At 38.5% G+C, this 19,746-nt stretch overlaps 1 protein-coding gene across 2 annotated transcripts in view; it reads left to right on the top strand.

Moving 5' to 3' along the window:
• Nucleotides 1–19,746, top strand: part of LOC126242772 (probable cytosolic Fe-S cluster assembly factor CPIJ010948) — a 79,296-nt gene that overhangs the window by 37,520 nt on the left and 22,030 nt on the right. For both annotated transcript variants that reach the window (XM_049948115.1, XM_049948116.1), the window contains 2 exons: nt 5,715–5,963; nt 7,978–8,197. In XM_049948115.1, coding sequence (XP_049804072.1) covers nt 5,715–5,963; nt 7,978–8,197 — 469 coding nt within the window. The remainder of the gene's footprint in view (nt 1–5,714; nt 5,964–7,977; nt 8,198–19,746) is intronic.

Here is a 19,746-nt window from a genome sequence, read left to right as displayed (position 1 = left end):
ATGCAGAAACTTCATTGGTAATCTAATGAGGAGATTCCTTTAGCAGTGTATGTTACCAAAAGTTCCTTAAAAGTTTGAATGATTTCTGGTGAATGATCATTATTCTTAGGTGATGTAAGAAAACCTTGTAGTCATTGGTCCACAAAGATCTGAATAATAATTCAAGTATTCACTTAACTTGAGAGGTAGAATACTGGAAAGGGAATCTGGCCTGTTTACCTTCTAAACCATGGATTGTTCATGTTCCTTTATACGTGATACCTTTGGCCTAGGTGCAGCTCGTGGTCTCCGTACCGGAGAAGGCTGCGACATTCATTGATCGAAACTAACCTAGACCTCAAGCTACGCTACAGATCAGTTTGTCACCATAACCAAGACTTCAGGATCGGGGGGGGGGGGGGGGGGCAATATCACACTCTAGCCAAACGTTTACATACTGTATGTTCTTTCCATTTAATAATCAAATATGAAATAACATCAAAAGCTAACTCAAATATAAAATCTATAGGTAGCTTATTTATCACCCAACATCACATTTCCTGACAGTTTACCACAACAAATCATTTTAAAAGACGGGTTTTGGAAAGATCTTTAATGCGGTGTGTGTTAGCTTCATTGCATGCTTATGGTTTTTGGTAGTTTTGTTTCTAAACTTCAGACATTTAATGTTTTGTACAATCAAACCGCAGTGTTTATGAAATTGAGTGACAAAACAGTGATGTTTCCATTACGCCACTAAGCTTGTGCTGTGACTGGCTGACATGAAAACTTGTCCAATTGCCATGGAACTGCAGACACCGTATTTAATGTATTTACACTTGTGTATTACAAAAATATGCATTTTAAGTGATATAGTGCACACAGCCACTCAGCTGCATTGTACATTGCTGTGCTAAAGTTGTGTTTATACCCTTGCCTGGATTTACACTGTTTGTGTTTTTGTTCTTGATTCGTATTTACTTCGAAGCTGGGCACACCAAGTTCCTTCATTTTCATCCTAACCGCATGTTCCAAAATTTTACCTGATAAATTGCACACTGAATTCATACTGTGTTGTTTTCCAACTCGTTTTATGTTGCTGTTATTTGCAAGAAAGTAAAACTCACTAAACTCATGCATAACTCACAAAAAGAAACTTGCTAATAACGCACGCAACCCTCATTCAGCAAGAAAGGAAATTAAAGTATATCTGGACATATTTCACACAAAAGGTATATTTCACATGCTTATTCCTCTTATTCGTGAAACTCTCGCTAGGTGGTGAAACTTATGTTACCGTACTCTAGCGCACTCAGGCGGGACATTTGCAAACTTATTCCAGCAGTGGATAGAATAGCCAGTGACAGTAATAAGAAAAACTGTCTAAAACCCTATCAAAACAGTAATACTAAATGTTGATTACAGACACATCAAAGGATAACAGAGATATACAGTGACAGGGATTCAATAGCGAAGTTTCAGAAATTCTGTTCATTCCCTTTTGATGCAAGCAGCGGAATTTGAAAATTGTGTGCAGATTGATAGTATACCCTTGGGTTGAAACAGTAGAGCCTTTGGGTCGCCCATAAGAGCTGTACTCCGAAGAAACCACGCCTCCAAACCTCTGCTTCATAGAGCTAAGTGGGATTTCAAGGTGCAGCCTTAAGACTAGCTACTATCTGTTCGAAAAATATCATGACATAACATATCAACAGTCCCAAAAACTTTGACAGGCTCTATTTGAAACGATGTGGGAAATATGCGAAATGCAATCATATAATTTAAATTCTGTAATATGTTACTGAGAAATTTATTTTAATATGTATTTTGGGGTGGTTCCACTAAGAGCCTTCAATTACGAGCCGCACCTGCTTCGGCCAAACTTTTACACCAGTTTTCCATTGCATCAGAATGTGAATGTCCCATTGCCATAGATTAAACAGTGGAAAATCCAGGATGGAATGTAACAATATTATGAAAGGTTAAGGTGCTACTAATCATATAGCGGAGTTGCTGAGTTGCAGATAGGCACAACAAAAAGAGTGTTACAAGTAAAACTTTCGACCATTAAGGCCTTCGTCAACAATAGATGACACACACACACACACACACACACACACACACACACTGCGGTGTGGTTTCAGTTGCTGCTTTTATCACCAGCTTGCTGTAAGTTTTGTTTTTACTCAGAAAGTTGTTTTCCAAAAGGCTGTATTTATTCCACCTGTAGCATGTTGGTCCTGTGGAAATGTGGCATTTATCATTCTGATGAGCCCTCCTTTTAGTCTGAAGAGCCAAGTCGGCAGATGATGATTTATGGCAGACATTGTCTTCACCTCTTGCAGTGACCCTATCTTAAATGAATCCTCTGTGACTGTAACATTCAAATTTTCTAAACCGATTAATCATCAGCTTGCACTTGTCAGGTAACCCAGTGAATACAATAGAAACAAGTTATTCATCTTTTATGCTGAAACTTAAGCCATTCAACTTGTTTGAAGTAGAAATTATCTTTGTTACATAGTGTTCCACAGACAAACAGTTTTCTAGCCATGTCATTAAGGTGTTCTCAACAAGCCTCTTCATCTTGAAAGTCCAGACCCTTTGTAGACTTCTATCAGTTTGTCCCAGATTTCCTTTCTATTTCTAGTATTCTGGGCATGCATGTAAGTAGGTGAATTAACAAATAAAATTATCTTTACTTTTGCAATACATGCCTTCATTTCATCTGTAATTTCTCACTTACATATCCCAATACTTGTTCAGGTTGCAGATAGTTCTTTATTGTGAAACACCATGTGTTATAATTATCTCATCCTATCAATTTCTCTATCAAAGGCAATGAGATGACACTGAGATAAGCCATAATGTTCAGCAGTATTCCTTTTCTTTGTGTCTAGGGGTAGTTTCAGTGTGGTAAGTATTAATTATATATCAGCATGTAGATAGGAACATGATTTTACAGTTTGTTCTGGGGAACATCTGCCTGGGAGGCTTGTAGAGTTGAAGATCCACCTGCAAGGTGAATATGGCTTTTTTCTGGCATGTATTAAGCCATTTTTTAATATTGTGATTTACCTGAAAATTTTAAGTTAATGAAGTATTGAAATTCAAAGATTTAAATTTTTTATTCAATTTCAGAAAGAAATTCATCTGTGTCAAACACATTTTGTCAGTCTTGTGCAATGTTTTAGCTATACAGAAATAATAAACAGAGTCACTTAGTCCTGAGATAAACTTAACAGAGGAATTTGGAACACTTTGGTGAATCTGGAGGGTGTCATTCCATGTTATTAATAAAAGGCACATTATCATCAGAATTGAGATTCCTTCCTTTTCATTAGGAAGGTGCTGATCAACATCAGTAGTAATTCTTCATACAAAATATTCTGATCCAGTTCATTTTCGGACATTTCTGAGCGTGTGTCATGTTGTATCGTTGGCAGATCATTTTCAACAGGAATTTATGAATCACCCGTCAACTTCAGAGTCAGAGTCTTCAGAAAACATCTCCTGGGTCATCTGCGTAATTTGCCTGCTTCTGTTACACACATTTGCCAGTATTTGGCCAGCCATTGCCCTCAAAAAAGCCTCAGTTAGGAACCACTACATGCTGGAACTTCCTTGTTGAATGTGATTAATAAAAAGGGTTGTAAAAAGAGTATTTACCTTTCTTCACAAATTAGCAAACAACCAAGAAACAATGGGAAAATGAATAATGTATAATAAATTAAATTAAAATTGATACTGTATTAAGTACTGTGCATGCCTATGTGCTGAAAATTTAAACAAATAAAACTGGAGTTACAAAAAAAGAGAACCACACTAAAGCAAACTGAAACCACACAATTAAAAATAATTTGGTTGCTGTGATTTTATGAACAGTGTTATTCACTCCAAATTTCTCTTAAGTAATCTCACTAAAACATAAATTATAATTAGGAAACTAGAAATCTCGTGCAAAAGAAATTAAAGAATAAGTAATATTATCTGCCTGTGAGGTGCAATAGTGCGAGTTCAGGGGGTGAATAATTGCTGTTACCTGGAACATCCATCCGTGAGGCAGTGTGGGTCAGAAATGAAAGCAACTTGTGTTCGATAAATCAGCTCCATGAGACATATGACCTTCACTGCACTACGGCTAAGTATCACAGACTCTCATAGGTGTTTAGAACCATTGGGTGATTTTCAGTGCCTCTGGAGGAACAAATGTAAACCACTTCCGCCTCAAGCACACCTCACTATAACTGTACTTCTCTGAATTGTTTATATAACCATATACATGTACCATTCTGTTGTGGTGTTGTTGTGCATGTTCCTGTACCACTACATTACATTTCAAATTTCTACTCAGGCTTGCTTGTCATAGCTAATTACTCAACCATTGTATTGCCGAATCTTTTGTTCTGCCCATGTAATATCCTTTTTTAATTAGTTTGTAGTAAGTGACACAAACTTTTACTACAGTAATGCCTTTTCATTCATAAAATAAGCAGTTATTTGCATTGTCTTTTAAGTAACCTAACTGTGTACAACTGGCAAAAGTGTATGTATTGATTGTCATTTTATTAACCAAGCAACAGAAGATGAACAGCAGCTACATAATGTGTACAGTTAAGCATTATTTCTTTTTTACATTAAAATAATAACTTTCCTGCTAATTTTGTTATGTTTTATAACCTGTGTAAACATAGTTTTAATAATGCAAGTGAATGACACTACATAGATATTTACAAATTTAATTTTACGGTAGATAATAATTCTAATTCCTTCAGCCATTAGAGAAGAGATACTTCATCAATAGCAGGAGTGAAACTTCAGCAAAAGCCCACAGAACCTGATATCATTGACAACCTGTAAATTGGGAGAGTTAATTGCAATTATTACTCTCTCAATCTTTTTAGTAATTTCGCACTTTCTGTAGTATGATTTGAGGAAATCTTTTTTCCTGTAAAATTTTTTTCTTATTATTCGAAATCTGCCGGCCGTGGTGGCCAAGCGGTTAAAGGCGCTACAGTCTGGAACCGCGCGGCCGCTACGGTCGCAGGTTCGAATCCTGCCTCGGGCATGGATGTGTGTGATGTCCTTAGGTTAGTTAGGTTTAAGTAGTTCTAAGTTCTAGGGGACTGATGACCTTAGAAGTTAAGTCCCATAGTGCTCAGAGCCATTTGAACCATTTTTTTATTCGAAATCTCTGGTCTCTCTCTCTCTCTCTCTCTCTCTCTCTCTCTCTCTCTCTCTCTCTCTCTCACACACACACACACACACACACACACACACACACACACACACACCTACACATTCACATTCATTCTGATTTTGTTAGAACACTACTTTCTTCCTGATAATCCGAGCGAGGTGGCGCAGTTGTTAGCACACTGGACTCGCATTCGGGAGGATGACGGTTCAATCCCGTCTCCAGCCATCCTGATTTAGGTTTTCCGTGATTTCCCAAAATCGTTTCAGGCAAATGCCGGGATGGTTCCTTTGAAAGGGCACGGCCAATTTCCTTCCCAATCCTTCCCTAACCCGAGCTTGCGCTCCGTCTCTAATGACCTCGTTGTCGACGAGACGTTAAACACTAACCACCACCACCACCATCTTCCTGATAACTGAATAATTTGAGCTTATTGTGAAATTTATAACAATAAATAATATTTTAGCTCTGATATAATTTCATTATATAATACATTTAATTACTGCTAACAAATATATTTCTCTTCTCATAAATGTAGGTTGGGTTTGTTATGCAGAAAAGACGCATGGACCTCTTGTTTTGCCATACATGTCATCTGTAAAATCACCACAGCAAGTCATGGGGTCTTTGGTTAAAGATCATCTCTCTACATTACTCAAGATAAGTCCGTCTTCAATTTATCATGTGACGATCATGCCATGCTATGACAAAAAACTGGAAGCCTCAAGGACTGACTTTTTCAATAAAGAAACTGATGCCCATGATGTGGACTGTGTGATTACTGCGAGTGAGTATTCCACTTCATGCTAGTTTTTGGTATTAATGCACCCTACAAGTTGAAAAGGAAAGCTTCTAAGTAATGGGAAGATAATATTCAGTATTAACTCTTTATTTTGACATTTCAATTTCACACTAAGCTATTGTGATACTAGCAGCTTTAAAGTACAGTATGATGATTGTGGGTCATTCTTGATGAAAAAATAGTTCTCTTTATGAAAACAGGTTGTTACGTCAGTGTGGCACCACATAAAACCCTGTCACATAAAATCCTTTGTATATTTCAACCCTCGTTCCTCAAAATTTTGCACCCAATCCCTTTCTCAAAGTTCTCTAAATGGGGAATACTTTTGAGACATTCTCATCATGTTATGGAAATAATTTCTAGCATAGTACGCAGTATATGCATTTTCTGAAGCAACACTGCCTGGTTGTGAGTGTCTTTTTATGATTTGACTCCTTTTTTGTCAAGGTCTTTGGCCCATAAGAGTATTATAGTTTAGGGCCACACTGATGTTAACCATTAGAAACCACAAAGCAACTTTGTGAGCACTGAATAATAACATTTGGTGAAATATGAATAATTGAATCATGGAGTATGAAATTTTCAAGGAGACCATCAGCACTTATAGAAGCTTGTATATCTGATGGACTCAATCTAATCTAATTCTAGTAAAAAGGGAATACAAGAAACCTGTGTTAATATTAAGTCAATGAGCAGAGAAAAACCTAAGAGTAACACAGGTGCTAAAATGAGAGTGTAAAAAATAAAAAATAAAGTATGTTATAACAACGGAAGTCCTCCTCAGTAGCTGAGTAGTCAGCATTGCGGAATATCACGCAAGGGCTTCTGATTCGATTCGCAATTGGGTCGGAGATTTTCTCCACTCGGGGACTAAGTGTTGTATTGACCTCACCATCATTTCATCATTATCGACATATAAGTCGCCAAAGTGGCGTCAAATAAAAAGACTTGCACCAGGCGGCCAAACTCTCTGAAAGAGAACGCATGGCCAAAATACCCCATAACAACAGAACGGAAACAATAAGTAATATCTCCTGAAAGACTCAGATGTAAACTTGAAATCATATTAGAGTTGGTGGTGATATATCTGTCTCATTTTAAAATGTTTAATGTACAAGGTGACCCAAAAATCTGCTAACATTTGAAAATTCAACATTTCATAGAATAATGTAGATATTGGGGTAAAAGTTGACACACATGCTTGAAATAAAATGAGGTTTTATTGAAACCAAAAAAGTACACAAAATGACCACAGATGGAGCTTCATATGATACAAAAGTAATAATTAAGATAACAATTGTTTTTTAGCAAAGACTATTTCATTATAACAAATGCTCAACATAATTCATCAAGAATGCATGTAGTCAAGGAACACATGTTGTGTACTGCATATCAGTAGGCATGGTGAGAAATTGCCTTCATATATTGTCTTTCAGCATTCATAATAAGGGCGGACGACTGCGGTAGACTTGCGACTTCACAACCAATGATCTCACAGATTGAGGTCTCTAGACACGGGAGGCCAAGGCAACTGAGAATGCGATCCTCACCATACGATGCGCACAAGAGATCTTTCACTCGTGTAGCAATATGAGGTGGAGCACCATCCTGCATGAAAGCCGTACCTTCCAGCAAGTGTAAATCAGGCAGGCTAGGGATGATGTGATTCTGTAACATATTGGTGTGCTTCGCAGTACCATATGTTGGCCTAGTTTTGCACTCTTTTTTTTTTTTTTTTTTTTAACCTATGTTATTTCAGGCTTGTGTGTCAAAATTTACCTCTCTACTTACATTATTCTATGAAAAGTGTACTTTCAAATGTTGACGACTCTTACATCATTCTATATGAATAAAAATACCAAGAATGTCTTTATTTTTTTAAATGTTGACATATCAATGTGGTTTTATTTTGTATTAATTTCTTGATTATACTACACTGTGTTTGCAAGCATGCAGCTTTTGCACAGTATGCAATAAACTGGATTGCTCTCCCACACAGTTGAACTGCAGCAGATGCTCCAGCAAAAAGACTGTGACTTGGCAGATATAGAGTCGTACCCACTAGACTGGCCATGGGAAATAGAGAGGCCACCAGGGGCCTTCCTTTGGGGGCATCGTGGCTCTGGCTCAGGAGGTTTAGCAGAACATGTGTTTCTTCATGCTGCGTCAACATTGTTTGGCTTTGATATACATCCCAATGTGGAGTTCAAAGCTCTGAGGTAAGAATTGCTTGGTATTGTTAATAATGCACAAATACCCAAGTAAACTGCTGATCCGTAATAGATACTGTAATGATAGATTTCTCATAAACAAATTTTAGCCCGTTCCAAACAGTAAATAATATCCCAAAAGTCTTTGAAATTGAGATTGTCAGATAATTAACAATATCCAAGTAGAGAATTCATTACAAGAATCAAATTCATCAGCTACCCACAGACTTCTATTCCACAAGTTTCATCCTACCCATTGTTTCCTTCCATTTTCATTGGCAAGGGAAATTTGGAGATTCCTTGAATATTATTTTACTGATGCAAATAACTGAACATGTTGAAGAGGCTATTCTATCAGCCATTGAGGGAACAAGGTGCAACCAACTGCAGATTGTGGTGCACATTTAAACAAATGACGTGTGTCATCTGGGCTCTGAGGTCATTCCAACAACTGGCAGAGAAGGGCAAGAAGACCAGCCATGCGTGTTGAGTTTCAATGAAGCTTGCAATTTGCTGCATTATCCCCAGAGCTGATTGTGACCCTTTGGTTTTGAGTTGAATGGAAGGACTAAACAAGAGAACTCTAGGCTGTGACTTCCTGGACTTGCGCCATAGGATTGAAAACTGTAGGATTCCTCTGAATAGGTCAGGTGTGCACTACATATCAGAGCTCCTACTCAGGTAGCTGACTGTGTATGGGATGCACACAAGGGTTTTCTAGGTTAGGCGACTCTCCATCAAGTCCAGATAACAATAGCTGTAGGAAACCCAAAAGTATCAGTGTAAGATCAAAAGAAATACCTCCCACAGCTGAGAGCATTAAAATCCTCATGGTAAACTGCCAAATCATTTGCAACAAAGTACCAGAGTTCTCATGAAAAGCACTGTAGCTCACATAATACCAGGTTCAGAATGCTGGTTGAAACCTGAAATTGATAACAGTGAGATTTTTGGGCAAAATTTAAGTGTATATGGAAAGGATAGGCAAATAGGAAATGGAGGTGGTGTATTTGTCACAGTAGACAAAAAACTCAAATCTGTTGAGATAGAAATGGAAGCTGCATGTGAGATTGATTGGGCAAGACTCAGTATCAGGGGTGGGATCCTTCTGTCACCCTCCAGACTCATCTGATGTAACTGAAAACTTCAGAGAAAACCTCAGTTAACTTGTAAGTAAGTTTACCAATCATACTGTAATCATCAGTGGAGACTTTAAACATCCAACAATTAGTTGGGAAAATTACAGTTTTGTCAGTGGTGGGCGCAATGAGACATCTTGTGAAACAGTACTAAATGCCTTCTCTGAAAACTACCTAGAACAGACAGTTAGGAACCCCATTCATGATGGACATATCTTGATCCTAAAGGCAACAAATATAACTGAACTCTTTGATGATGTCCAAATTGAATCTGGTATCAATGACCCTGATGCAGTCATGGTGACAGTGATTACCAAAGTACAAAGGACAACTAAAACAAGCAGAAAGATACATATGTTTAGTAGGTAGATAAAAAAAATCAGTAGTGTCATATCTGATTGAAGAACTCAAAACTTACAGTACAGGGCTGGAGCAAGTAGAGGAAGTCTGGCTCAATTTTAAAAGAATAGTTGACCACGTACTAGCTAAATATGTACCCAGTAGAACAGTTCATAATGGGAGGGAACCTCTACATTATACAGTCACTGTAAAGAAACTTCTAAAGAAATAAAGATTACTGCATAATAAGTGTAAAACAAAGTGTAGGTCTACAGCTAGAGAGATGCTGAATGAAATGTGTTTGGCTCTCAAGAGAGCAATGCATGATGCCTTCAGTGACTGACATAGCAGAATATTGTCAAGTGATCTTTCACAGAACCCAAAGAAATTTTGGTTGTATGCACCGAAGTTAGTGTCCAGTCCCTAACGAATGAGACAGGGACTGAAATTGAGGGTAGCAAAGAAAAAGCTGAAATCTTAAATCTGTTTTCAAGTGTTCCTATACAAATGAAAACCCAGGTGAATTGCCACAATGTAATTCTTGTACTACTGAAAAGATGAATGAAATAAGTATTAGTGTGAGTGGTATTGAGAAATAGCTGAAATTGTTAAAATTTAACAAATCTCCAGGGCTCAATGGAATCCCTGTCAGATTCTGTATTGAATTTGCGGTTGAGTTAGCCCCTCTTCTAACTGTAATCTGTTGAAGATTCCTCCAACAAAACTCTGTGCCCATTTCTTGGAAAAATGGCACAGATCACTCCTGTCTGCAAGAAGAGTAGTAGAAGTGACTCACAAAACTACTGTGTAATATCCGTGATGTAGATTTGTTGTAGAATCTTAGAACATATTCTGAGCTCAAACATAATGAGGTATCTTGAACAGAATGACCTCCTCAGCCATCAGTTATGTGAAACCCAGCTCGCACTTTTCTCACATGACATACTGAAAGTTTTGGATCAAGGCAACAAGATAGATGCAGTATTTCTTGATTTCCAAAAAGCATTTGACTCAGTACCACACCTCTGCTTATTGTCAAAAGTATGATCATATGGGGTATCAAGTGAAATTTGTGACTGGACTGAGGACTGTTTGGTGAGGAGGACGCAACATGTTACCTGGGTTGGAGAGTCATCATCAGATGTAGAACTAATGTCAGGTGTGCCCCTGGGAAGTGTGTTGGGACCCTTGCTGTTCATGTTTTATATTGATGACCCTGCAGACAATATTAATAATAAAATCAGGCTTTTTGTAGATCATCCAATTGTCTATAATAAACTAGTGTCTGAAAGAAGCTGCAGTCAGATCTTGATAAGATTTCAGTGTTGCTCTAAATGTTCAGAAATGTAAAATTAAGCTCTTCACAAAATGAAAACAAGTAGTATCCTATGACTATAATATCAGTGAGCCACTGTTGGAATCAGCCAACTCATACAAATACCAGACATAACACTTAGTAGGGAAATGGAATGGAATAATCACATAGGTTCTGTCATGGTCAAAGCAGTTGGTAGACTTCAGTATATTGGCAGAATACTGAGGAAGTGCAATCAGTCTACAAATGAGATTGCTTACAAATAACTCGTGCGACTGGTTCTCGAATATTGCTCAAGTGTGTGGGACACTACCAAATTGGACTAACAGGGGATGTTGAACATGTACAGAGAAGGGCAGCACGAATGGTCATGGGTTTGCTTAATTTGTGGGAGAGTGTCACAGAGGTACTGAAGGAACTGAACTGGGAAAACTGTTGAAGATAGATGAAAACTATACTGAGAAAGTCTATTAACAAAGTTTAAAGAACTAGCTTCAAATGATTACTCTAGGAATATGCAACAACCCCCTATGTATCGCTCACATAGGGATCGTGAGGATAAGATTAGAATAATTACTGCATGCACAGGAATTCAGTCAATCACTCTTCCTGTGCTCCACATGTGAATGGAACAGGAAGAAACCCCAATAACTGATACAGTGGGACATACCCACTGCCATGTACCTCCTGGTGGTTTACAGAGTATAGATGTACATAGACCTAGATGTAGAAATATTGTTGAAGGATAAAAAAATTCAGTTCTATTAAAAGTTTATTATTTTTCTTCCTATTACATATAAAACCAGCTCTAAATTTTATTTTAACTCCTCCGAATGAGCCTGAACCCAGCAATAAAATAATCAGTACTTCACAGTGTTATGAAACTTTATATACTTTGAAAAAGTATGACATTACCACAAACCTGTCATACCCCAATAGTCTACTGTAAAGCTCAAATAATGTTTTGCTTTTATTATTTGATTGCCTCTGGCTTTTATCCCCCCCCCATGAACCATGGACCTTGCCGTTGGTGGGGAGGCTTGCGTGCGTCAACGATACAGATAGCCATACCGTAGGTGCAACCACAACGGAGGGGTATCAGTTGAGAGGCCAGACAAACGTGTGGTTCCTGAAGAGGGGCAGCAGCCATTTCAGTAGTTGCAGGGGCAACAGTCTGGATGATTGACTGACCTGACCTTGTAACACTAACCAAAACGGCCCTGCTGTGCTGGTACTGCGAACGGCTGATGAAGCACCGAATCAACAAATATCTAAATAACCATAATTTGCTTCACAGAAATCAGCATGGCTTCCAAGCACGTAAAAATACCGAAACAGCAGTAATGTGCTACACTGAACAAATAATCAAAAATCTAGAAAAAGATTATAGTGTAGTAGGAGTAAATTTAGACCTCTCCAAAGCTTTTGATACTGTGAACCAGGACATTCTTTTAGAAAAATTGGAAGCGTTGGGTATACATGGGATAGGAAAAAAATGGTTTGAATCATACCTAAAAAACAGAACACAGGTTGTAGGACTGACATCAACTTACTCCAACCACAAAATAAATTCAGCATCAGAGGCAAAAAATGTAGAAATAGGAGTACCACAAGGCAGCATCCTAGGGCCCATATTGTTTCTTGTCTATATAAATGATTTTCACACCTCAGATGATGCAGCCAAAGCAATAATATTTGCAGATGATACTAGTGTGATAATAAGTGCACCAAAGCAATTGCTACCAGAAACTTCTGATAAAGTTCTAAATTACATCCACTCTTGGCTCAATGCAAACAGGTTGACATTGAGTGTAAATAAAACAAATTATATGCAGTTTGGGAAAAGATGTCAAAATGTAAATCTCGATCTGGTTTGGGGTGACAAAGCCTTAGACAGAGTGACATCCACAAAATTGCTGGGGATTCATGTGGATGAAAACTTAAATTTTAATGACCACGTAATAAAACTTGCGCAGAAACTTAATTCAGCCTGTTTTGCCCTCAGAATTATTGCAAATGTTTGTACCTCAGAGGGTGCCAGAATGGCATATTTCGGCTATTTTCAATCTCTTGCCACATATGGAATAATATTCTGGGGTTCCACAACAGGGCGCCTAAAACAAATTTTTTTGTTGCAGAAGAGGGCCATTCGAATAATAACTCACAGTCATCCACAGACACACTGCAAACCCATATTCAGAAAGCTTAGAATACTTACTATAACATCATTATACATATACAAATGTGTATTGTATGTCAGGACCTACATTGCAGATTTTCAGACAAATGCCGACTTGAATAACTACAATACCCGTAATAGCGCAGCACTCAATACTCAGCGAACAGAAAGAACGAACACACAAAGGCATGTGAGCCATATCGGTGCAAAACGGTACAATGCACTGCCAGTCAACATCAGGCAGTTAGAAGATGATAACAAATTTAAAACAGAATTTAAAAAATTTCTAGTAGAACAATGTTTTTATTCTGTAAATGACTATGTAGGTCAAAAAATTTTTTCTGATGATATTTATAAAGGCAAAATGGAAAATACTCTATCTGTACCTAATCATTCATTACCTAATCATTCATTACATTTACATACTTAAAGGACAGCTGTTGTATGATGTAAATACATACTTAAGCAGTGTTGTGTATATAAGGACTTTCCATTTAGGGAGGACAAAACTAAAGCCTTATGAAAAACAGACTATGCATTTAAAATAACAATCAGGAATGTATATAGGCTATATTAATTTCATTGTATTATTGAAAGGCTATTTACAATTTGTACAGAAACCAGATGGCATTTATAAGAGTCGAGCAAGCAGTAAAGGAAACAAAAGAAAAATTTGGAGTAGGTATTAAAATTCATGGAGAAGAAGTAAAAACTTTGAGGTTCGCCGATGACATTGTAATTCTGTCAGAGACAGCAAAGGACTTGGAAGAGCAATTGAACGGAATGAACAGTGTCTTGAAAGGAGGATATAAGATGAACATCAACAAAAGCAAAACAAGGATAATGGAATGTAGCCAAATTAAATCGAGTGATGCTGAGGGAATTAGATTAGGAAATGAGACACTTAAAGTAGTAAAGGAGTTTTGCTATTTAGGGAGTAAAATAACTGATGATGGTCGAAGTAGAGAGGATATAAAATGTAGACTGGCAATGGCAAGGAAATCGTTTCTGAAGAAGAGAAATGTGTTAACATCGAGTATCGATTTAAGTGTCAGGAAGTCGTTTCTGAAAGTATTTGTATGGGGTGTAGCCATGTATGGAAGTGAAACATGGATGATAACTAGTTTGGACAAGAAGAGAATAGAAGCTTTCGAAATGTGGTGCTACAGAAGAATGCTGAAGATAAGGTGGGTAGATCACGTAACTAATGAGGATGTATTGAATAGGATTGGGGAGAAGAGAAGTTTGTGGCACAACTTGACTAAAAGAAGGGATCGGTTGGTAGGACATGTTTTGAGGCATCAAGGGATCACAAATTTAGCATTGGAGGGCAGCGTGGAGGGTAAAAATCGTAGAGGGGACCAAGAGATGAATACACTGAGCAGATTCAGAAGGATGTAGGTTGCAGTAGGTACTGGTAGATGAAGAAGCATGGAGAGCTGCATCAAACCCGTCTCAGGACTGAAGATAACAACAACAACATATTATTAACTTCATTGTATTATTTTGTTTTGTACTTTTTTACATATATATTGTTTGTGTCCCATTTCTTTGAAATGGCTTACATGTACCCTTGACAACATCCATACAATATTTATTGTCAACGGATGGATAAATAAAATAAAATAAATAAATAAATAAACAAGGGGAAACTACAGTTGTAATTTTTCCCGAGGGCATGCAGCTTTACTGTATGGTTAAATGATTATGGTGTCCTCTTGGGTAAAATATTCTGGAAGTAAAATAGTCCCCCATTCGGATCTCCAGACTGGGACTACTCAGGAGGACGTCGTTATCAGGAGAAACAAATCTGGTGTTCTACGGATCGGAATGTGGAATGTCAGATTCCTTAATCGAGCAGGTAGGTCAGAAAATTTAAAAAGGGAAATGGATAGGTTAAAGTTGGATATAGTGGGAATCAGTGAAGTTCGGTGGCAGGAGGAACGAGACTATTGGTCAGGTGAATACAGGGTTATAAATACAAAATCAAATAGGGGTAATGCAGGAGTCGGTTTAATAATGAATAAAAAAATAGGAGTGCGGGTAAGCTACTACAAGCAGCATAGTGAACGCATTATTGTGGCCAAGATAGACACAAAGCCCACGCCTACTACAGTAGTACAAGTTTATATGCCAACTAGCTCTGCAGATGATGAAGAAATTGATGAAATGTATGATGAGATAAAAGAAATTATTCAGGTAGTGAAGGGAGACGAAAATTTAATAGTCATGGGTGACTGGAATTCGACAGTAGGAAAAGGAAGAGGAGAAAACGTAGTAGGTGAATATGGATTGGGGCTAAGAAATGCAAGAGGAAGCCGCCTGGTAGAATTTTGCACAGAGCATAACTTAATCATAGCTAACACTTGATTCAAGAGTCATGAAAGAAGGTTGTATACATGGAAGAACCCTGGAGATACTAGAAGGTTTCAGATAGATTATATAATGGTAAGACAGAGATTTAGGAACCAGATTTTAAATTGTAAGACATTTCCAGGGGCAGATATGGACTCTGACCACAATCTATTGGTTATGAACTGTAAATTAAAACTGAAGAAACTGCAAAAATGTGGGAATTTAAGGAGATGGGATCTGGATAAACTGAAAGAACCAGAGGTTGTACAGAGTTTCAGGGAGAGCATAACGGACAATTGACAGGAATGGGGGAAAGAAATACAGTAGAAGAAGAATAGGTGGCTTTGAGGACTGAAATAGTGAAGGCAGCAGAGGATCAAGTAGGTAAAAAGATGAGGGCTTGTAGAAATACTTGGGTAACAGAAGAGATACTGAATTTAATTTATGAAAGGAGAAAATACAAAAATGCAGTAAGTGAAGCAGGCAAAAAGGAATACAAACGTCTCAAAACTGAGATCGACAGGAAGTGCAAAATGGCCAAGCAGGGATGGCTAGAGGACAAATGTAAGGATGTAGAGACTTATCTCACGAGGGGTAAGATAGATACTGCCTACAGGAAAATTAGAGAGACCTTTGGAGAAAAGAGAACCACTTGCATGAATATCAAAAGCTCAGATGGAAACCCAGTTCTAAGGAAAGAAGGGAAAGCAGAAAGGTGGAAGGAGTATATAGAGGGTCTATACAGGGGCGAGGTACTTGAGGACAATATTATGGAAATGGAAGAGGATGTAGATGAAGATGAAATGGGAGATACAATACTGCGTGAAGAGTTTGACAGAGCACTGAAAGACCTAAGTCGAAACAAGGCCCCGGGAGTAGACAACATTCCATTAGATCTACTGACAGCCTTGGGAGAGCCAGTCCTGACAAAGCTCTACCATCTGGTGAGCAAGATGTATGAGACAGGCGAAATTCCCTCAGACTTCAAGAAGAATATAATAATTACAATCCCAAAGAAAGCAGGTGTTGACAGATGTGAAAATTACCGAACTATCAGTTTAATAAGTCACAGCTGCAAAATACTAACGCGAATTCTTTACAGACGAATGGAAAAACTGGTAGAAGCTGACCTCGGGGAAGATCAGTTTGGATTCTGTAGAAATGTTGGAACACGTGAGGAAGAAATAAAAACTTTGAGGTTCGCCGATGACATTGTAATTCTGTCAGAGACAGCAAAGGACTTGGAAGAGCAGTTGAACGGAATGGACAGTGTCTTGAAAGGAGGGTACAAGATGAACATCAACTAAAGCAAAACGAGGACAATGGAATGTAGTCGAATTAAGTCGGGTGATGCTGAGGGAATTAGATTAGGAAATGAGTAAAGGGGTTTTGCTATTTGGGGAGCAAAATAACTGATGATGATCAAAGTAGAGAGCATATAAAATGTAGACTGGCAATGGCAAGGAAAGCATTTCTGAAGAAGAGAAATTTGTTAACATCGAGTATAGATTTAAGTGTCAGGAAGTCTTTTCTGAAAGTATTTGTATGGAGTGTCGCCGTGTATGGAAGTCAACTATGGCCGATAAATAGTTTGGACAAGAAGAGAATAGAAGCCTTCGAAATGTGGTGCTACAGAAGAATGCTGAAGATTAGATGGGTAGATCACATAACTAATGAGGAGGTATTGAATATAATTGGGGAGAAGAGGAGTTTGTGGCACAACTTGACAAGACGAAGGGACGTGTTGGTAGGACATGTTCTGAGGCATCAAGGGATCACAAATTTAGCATTGGACGGCAGTGTGGAGGGTAAAAATCGTAGAGGGAGACCAAGAGATGAATACACTAAGCAGATTCAGAAGGATGTAGGTTGCAGTAAGTACTGGGAGATGAAGAAGCTTGCACAGGATAGAGTAGCATGGAGAGCTGCATCAAACCAGTCTCAGGACTGAAGACCACAACAACAACAACAACAACTGGCTTTTATATTACCACTGGCATAGCTCACCATTATTCATCCTACTCGTAGTGGCCTGCTTTATAAAAATACTCAGAGTGTACGGTAGTATGTAGTCCCCTGAGGTGTAGTATTGGCGGTGTATTTTGTGTCACAGGGTGCCAGTGCAATCTTATTGTATTTCTCTCAGACCAACATTAAAATCAAACAATGGAAACTCCTTGTAGAAATATCAACAATGTTGGAAAAAATGGATTCCTACTTACCGTAAAGAAGAAGACACATTAGGTTGCAGACAGGCACAGTTAAAAGACTCTTAAACAAAGCTTTCAGCCACAGCAAAAGAGAAACACACACCATTCATACAACAACCAATCACACCTTACGCACACCTGACCGCTAACTCCGGCAGCTCGGGCCACAGTGCAACTATCATGTGGGATTCAAGCAGCAATCTTGTGTGGGCAAGAAAGGGGGAGGGATGGTTGTTTTTTTTTTGGGGGGGGGGGGGCGGCACGCTTTCTGCCAACCAGCGCAGCATCAGGAGGTTGTGGGGCAGGGATGTGGAAGAAGAAAAAAAAAAAAACTGAAAATGGAAAGAAGCGAGGAAAGATGGGTGGGTGCATTTTCAGAGGGCAGCAAATATGGAGTGTAGAAGATGAGACTGAGGAGAAGAAGATAGGACTGAGAGGGTGGAAACTGTTGTGTGGAGGATGAAGGGTAGTGTGTTACCGTAGGTTGAGGCTGGGATAACTATGGGAGCAGAGAATATATTGTAAGGATAACTGCCATCTGTGCAGTTCAGAAATGCTGTGATATGTTCTGTCTTGCTGTTCAAGTCCTCATTTGCTGTCATTCGCCATTGTCCATCAACCCATCTATTATCTAGGATTTTCCATAATATCCTATTCTCACGCTTTTCCATTATATGCTCACGCTTTTCCAGCCGCTCAGCTTGACCTTGTCTATTCACGGTCAAAGTTTCAGACACATAGAAGCCCTCAGGTTTTACAACTGTATAATAATGTCGCAACTTGGCCCCTATACCCATAGACTTTTTGTTATAGGTATTCTTTGTCAGTTGGTATGCCTGGTCTAACTTCCTCATCCTGACATTAATTGCTGCTTCTTCTTATCCATTCTCCTGGATGACTTCACCACGATACCTCAAATTCTTAACGCATCCAATTTTTCCCAGATTGATGATCATCCATTCAGGTCCGTCACAGATGTTCATGTCCGCAGCTCGTGGTCGTGTGGTAGCGTTCTCGCTTCCCACGCCCGGGTTCCCGGGTTCGATTCCCGGCGGGGTCAGGGATTTTCTCTGCCTCGTGATGACTGGGTGTTGTGTGATGTCCTTAGGTTAGTTAGGTTTAAGTAGTTCTAAGTTCTAGGGGACTGATGACCATAGCTGTTAAGTCCCATAGTGCTCAGAGCCATTTGAACCATTTGAACAGATGTTCATCATATATTTTGTCTTTTGAATAGAGATATGGAGTCCAACTTTTTCAGCAATTTCTGACACCCTATTCATCTTGTCGATTGCTGATTCTATGTTGTTAGGAAAGATGGCCAGGTCATCCGCAAAGGCCAAGCAGTCAGTGTACACGTCTTTGCTCTTAAGACCAAATATGAACCACTCTTCATTTGTTTCTTCTTGGGCTAACAACTTTCTCCATTCCCAAATGACATTTTCCAAGACACAGTCAAAAAGGAATGGGGATAATCAATCTCCTTGTCTTATGACCGTTCTGATTGTAAAGGGTTTTGAAATCTCACCCATAAATTTTACTTTTGACACTATGTTAGTGAGAGTTTGTTTGATCAGCTTTCTTGATGTATCATCCACCCCGAACTGTTCCAAAATATTCATTAATGCCTCTCGGTTGATGGAGTCATATGCCTTCTGAAAACCAATTAACACAACCATGTAGTTATTTCCTCCAGTTTTTTCAGGTTAAAGATCTGTTCTGGGCAAGAACGTCCCTTTCGGAAACCAGCTTGATATTTCTCAATCAGCTGGTCAAGATGACTTTCTATTCTGTTTTGTATTGCTTTGGAGAGAATCTTTTTTGGGACGATACTAACGAGATGCCCCAATAGTTACTGACATTCTTTTTATTGCCTTTTTTGTGTAGAAGATAGATTAAAACTGACTGCCATTTGGTTGGTATCATCCCGATTCTCCAGATCTCCTCAGAAAGTTGGACTAGTACATCGAGAGTTTCATTATTTGCCAGCTTCAGTAGTTCTGCCACTATTGAATCCTCTTCAG

The sequence above is a fragment of the Schistocerca nitens genome, chromosome 1, assembly GCF_023898315.1.
Source record: "Schistocerca nitens isolate TAMUIC-IGC-003100 chromosome 1, iqSchNite1.1, whole genome shotgun sequence".
In the NCBI taxonomy this organism is placed as follows: Eukaryota; Metazoa; Arthropoda; class Insecta; order Orthoptera; family Acrididae; genus Schistocerca; species Schistocerca nitens.
This window is presented reverse-complemented; position numbering and strand designations above follow the sequence as displayed.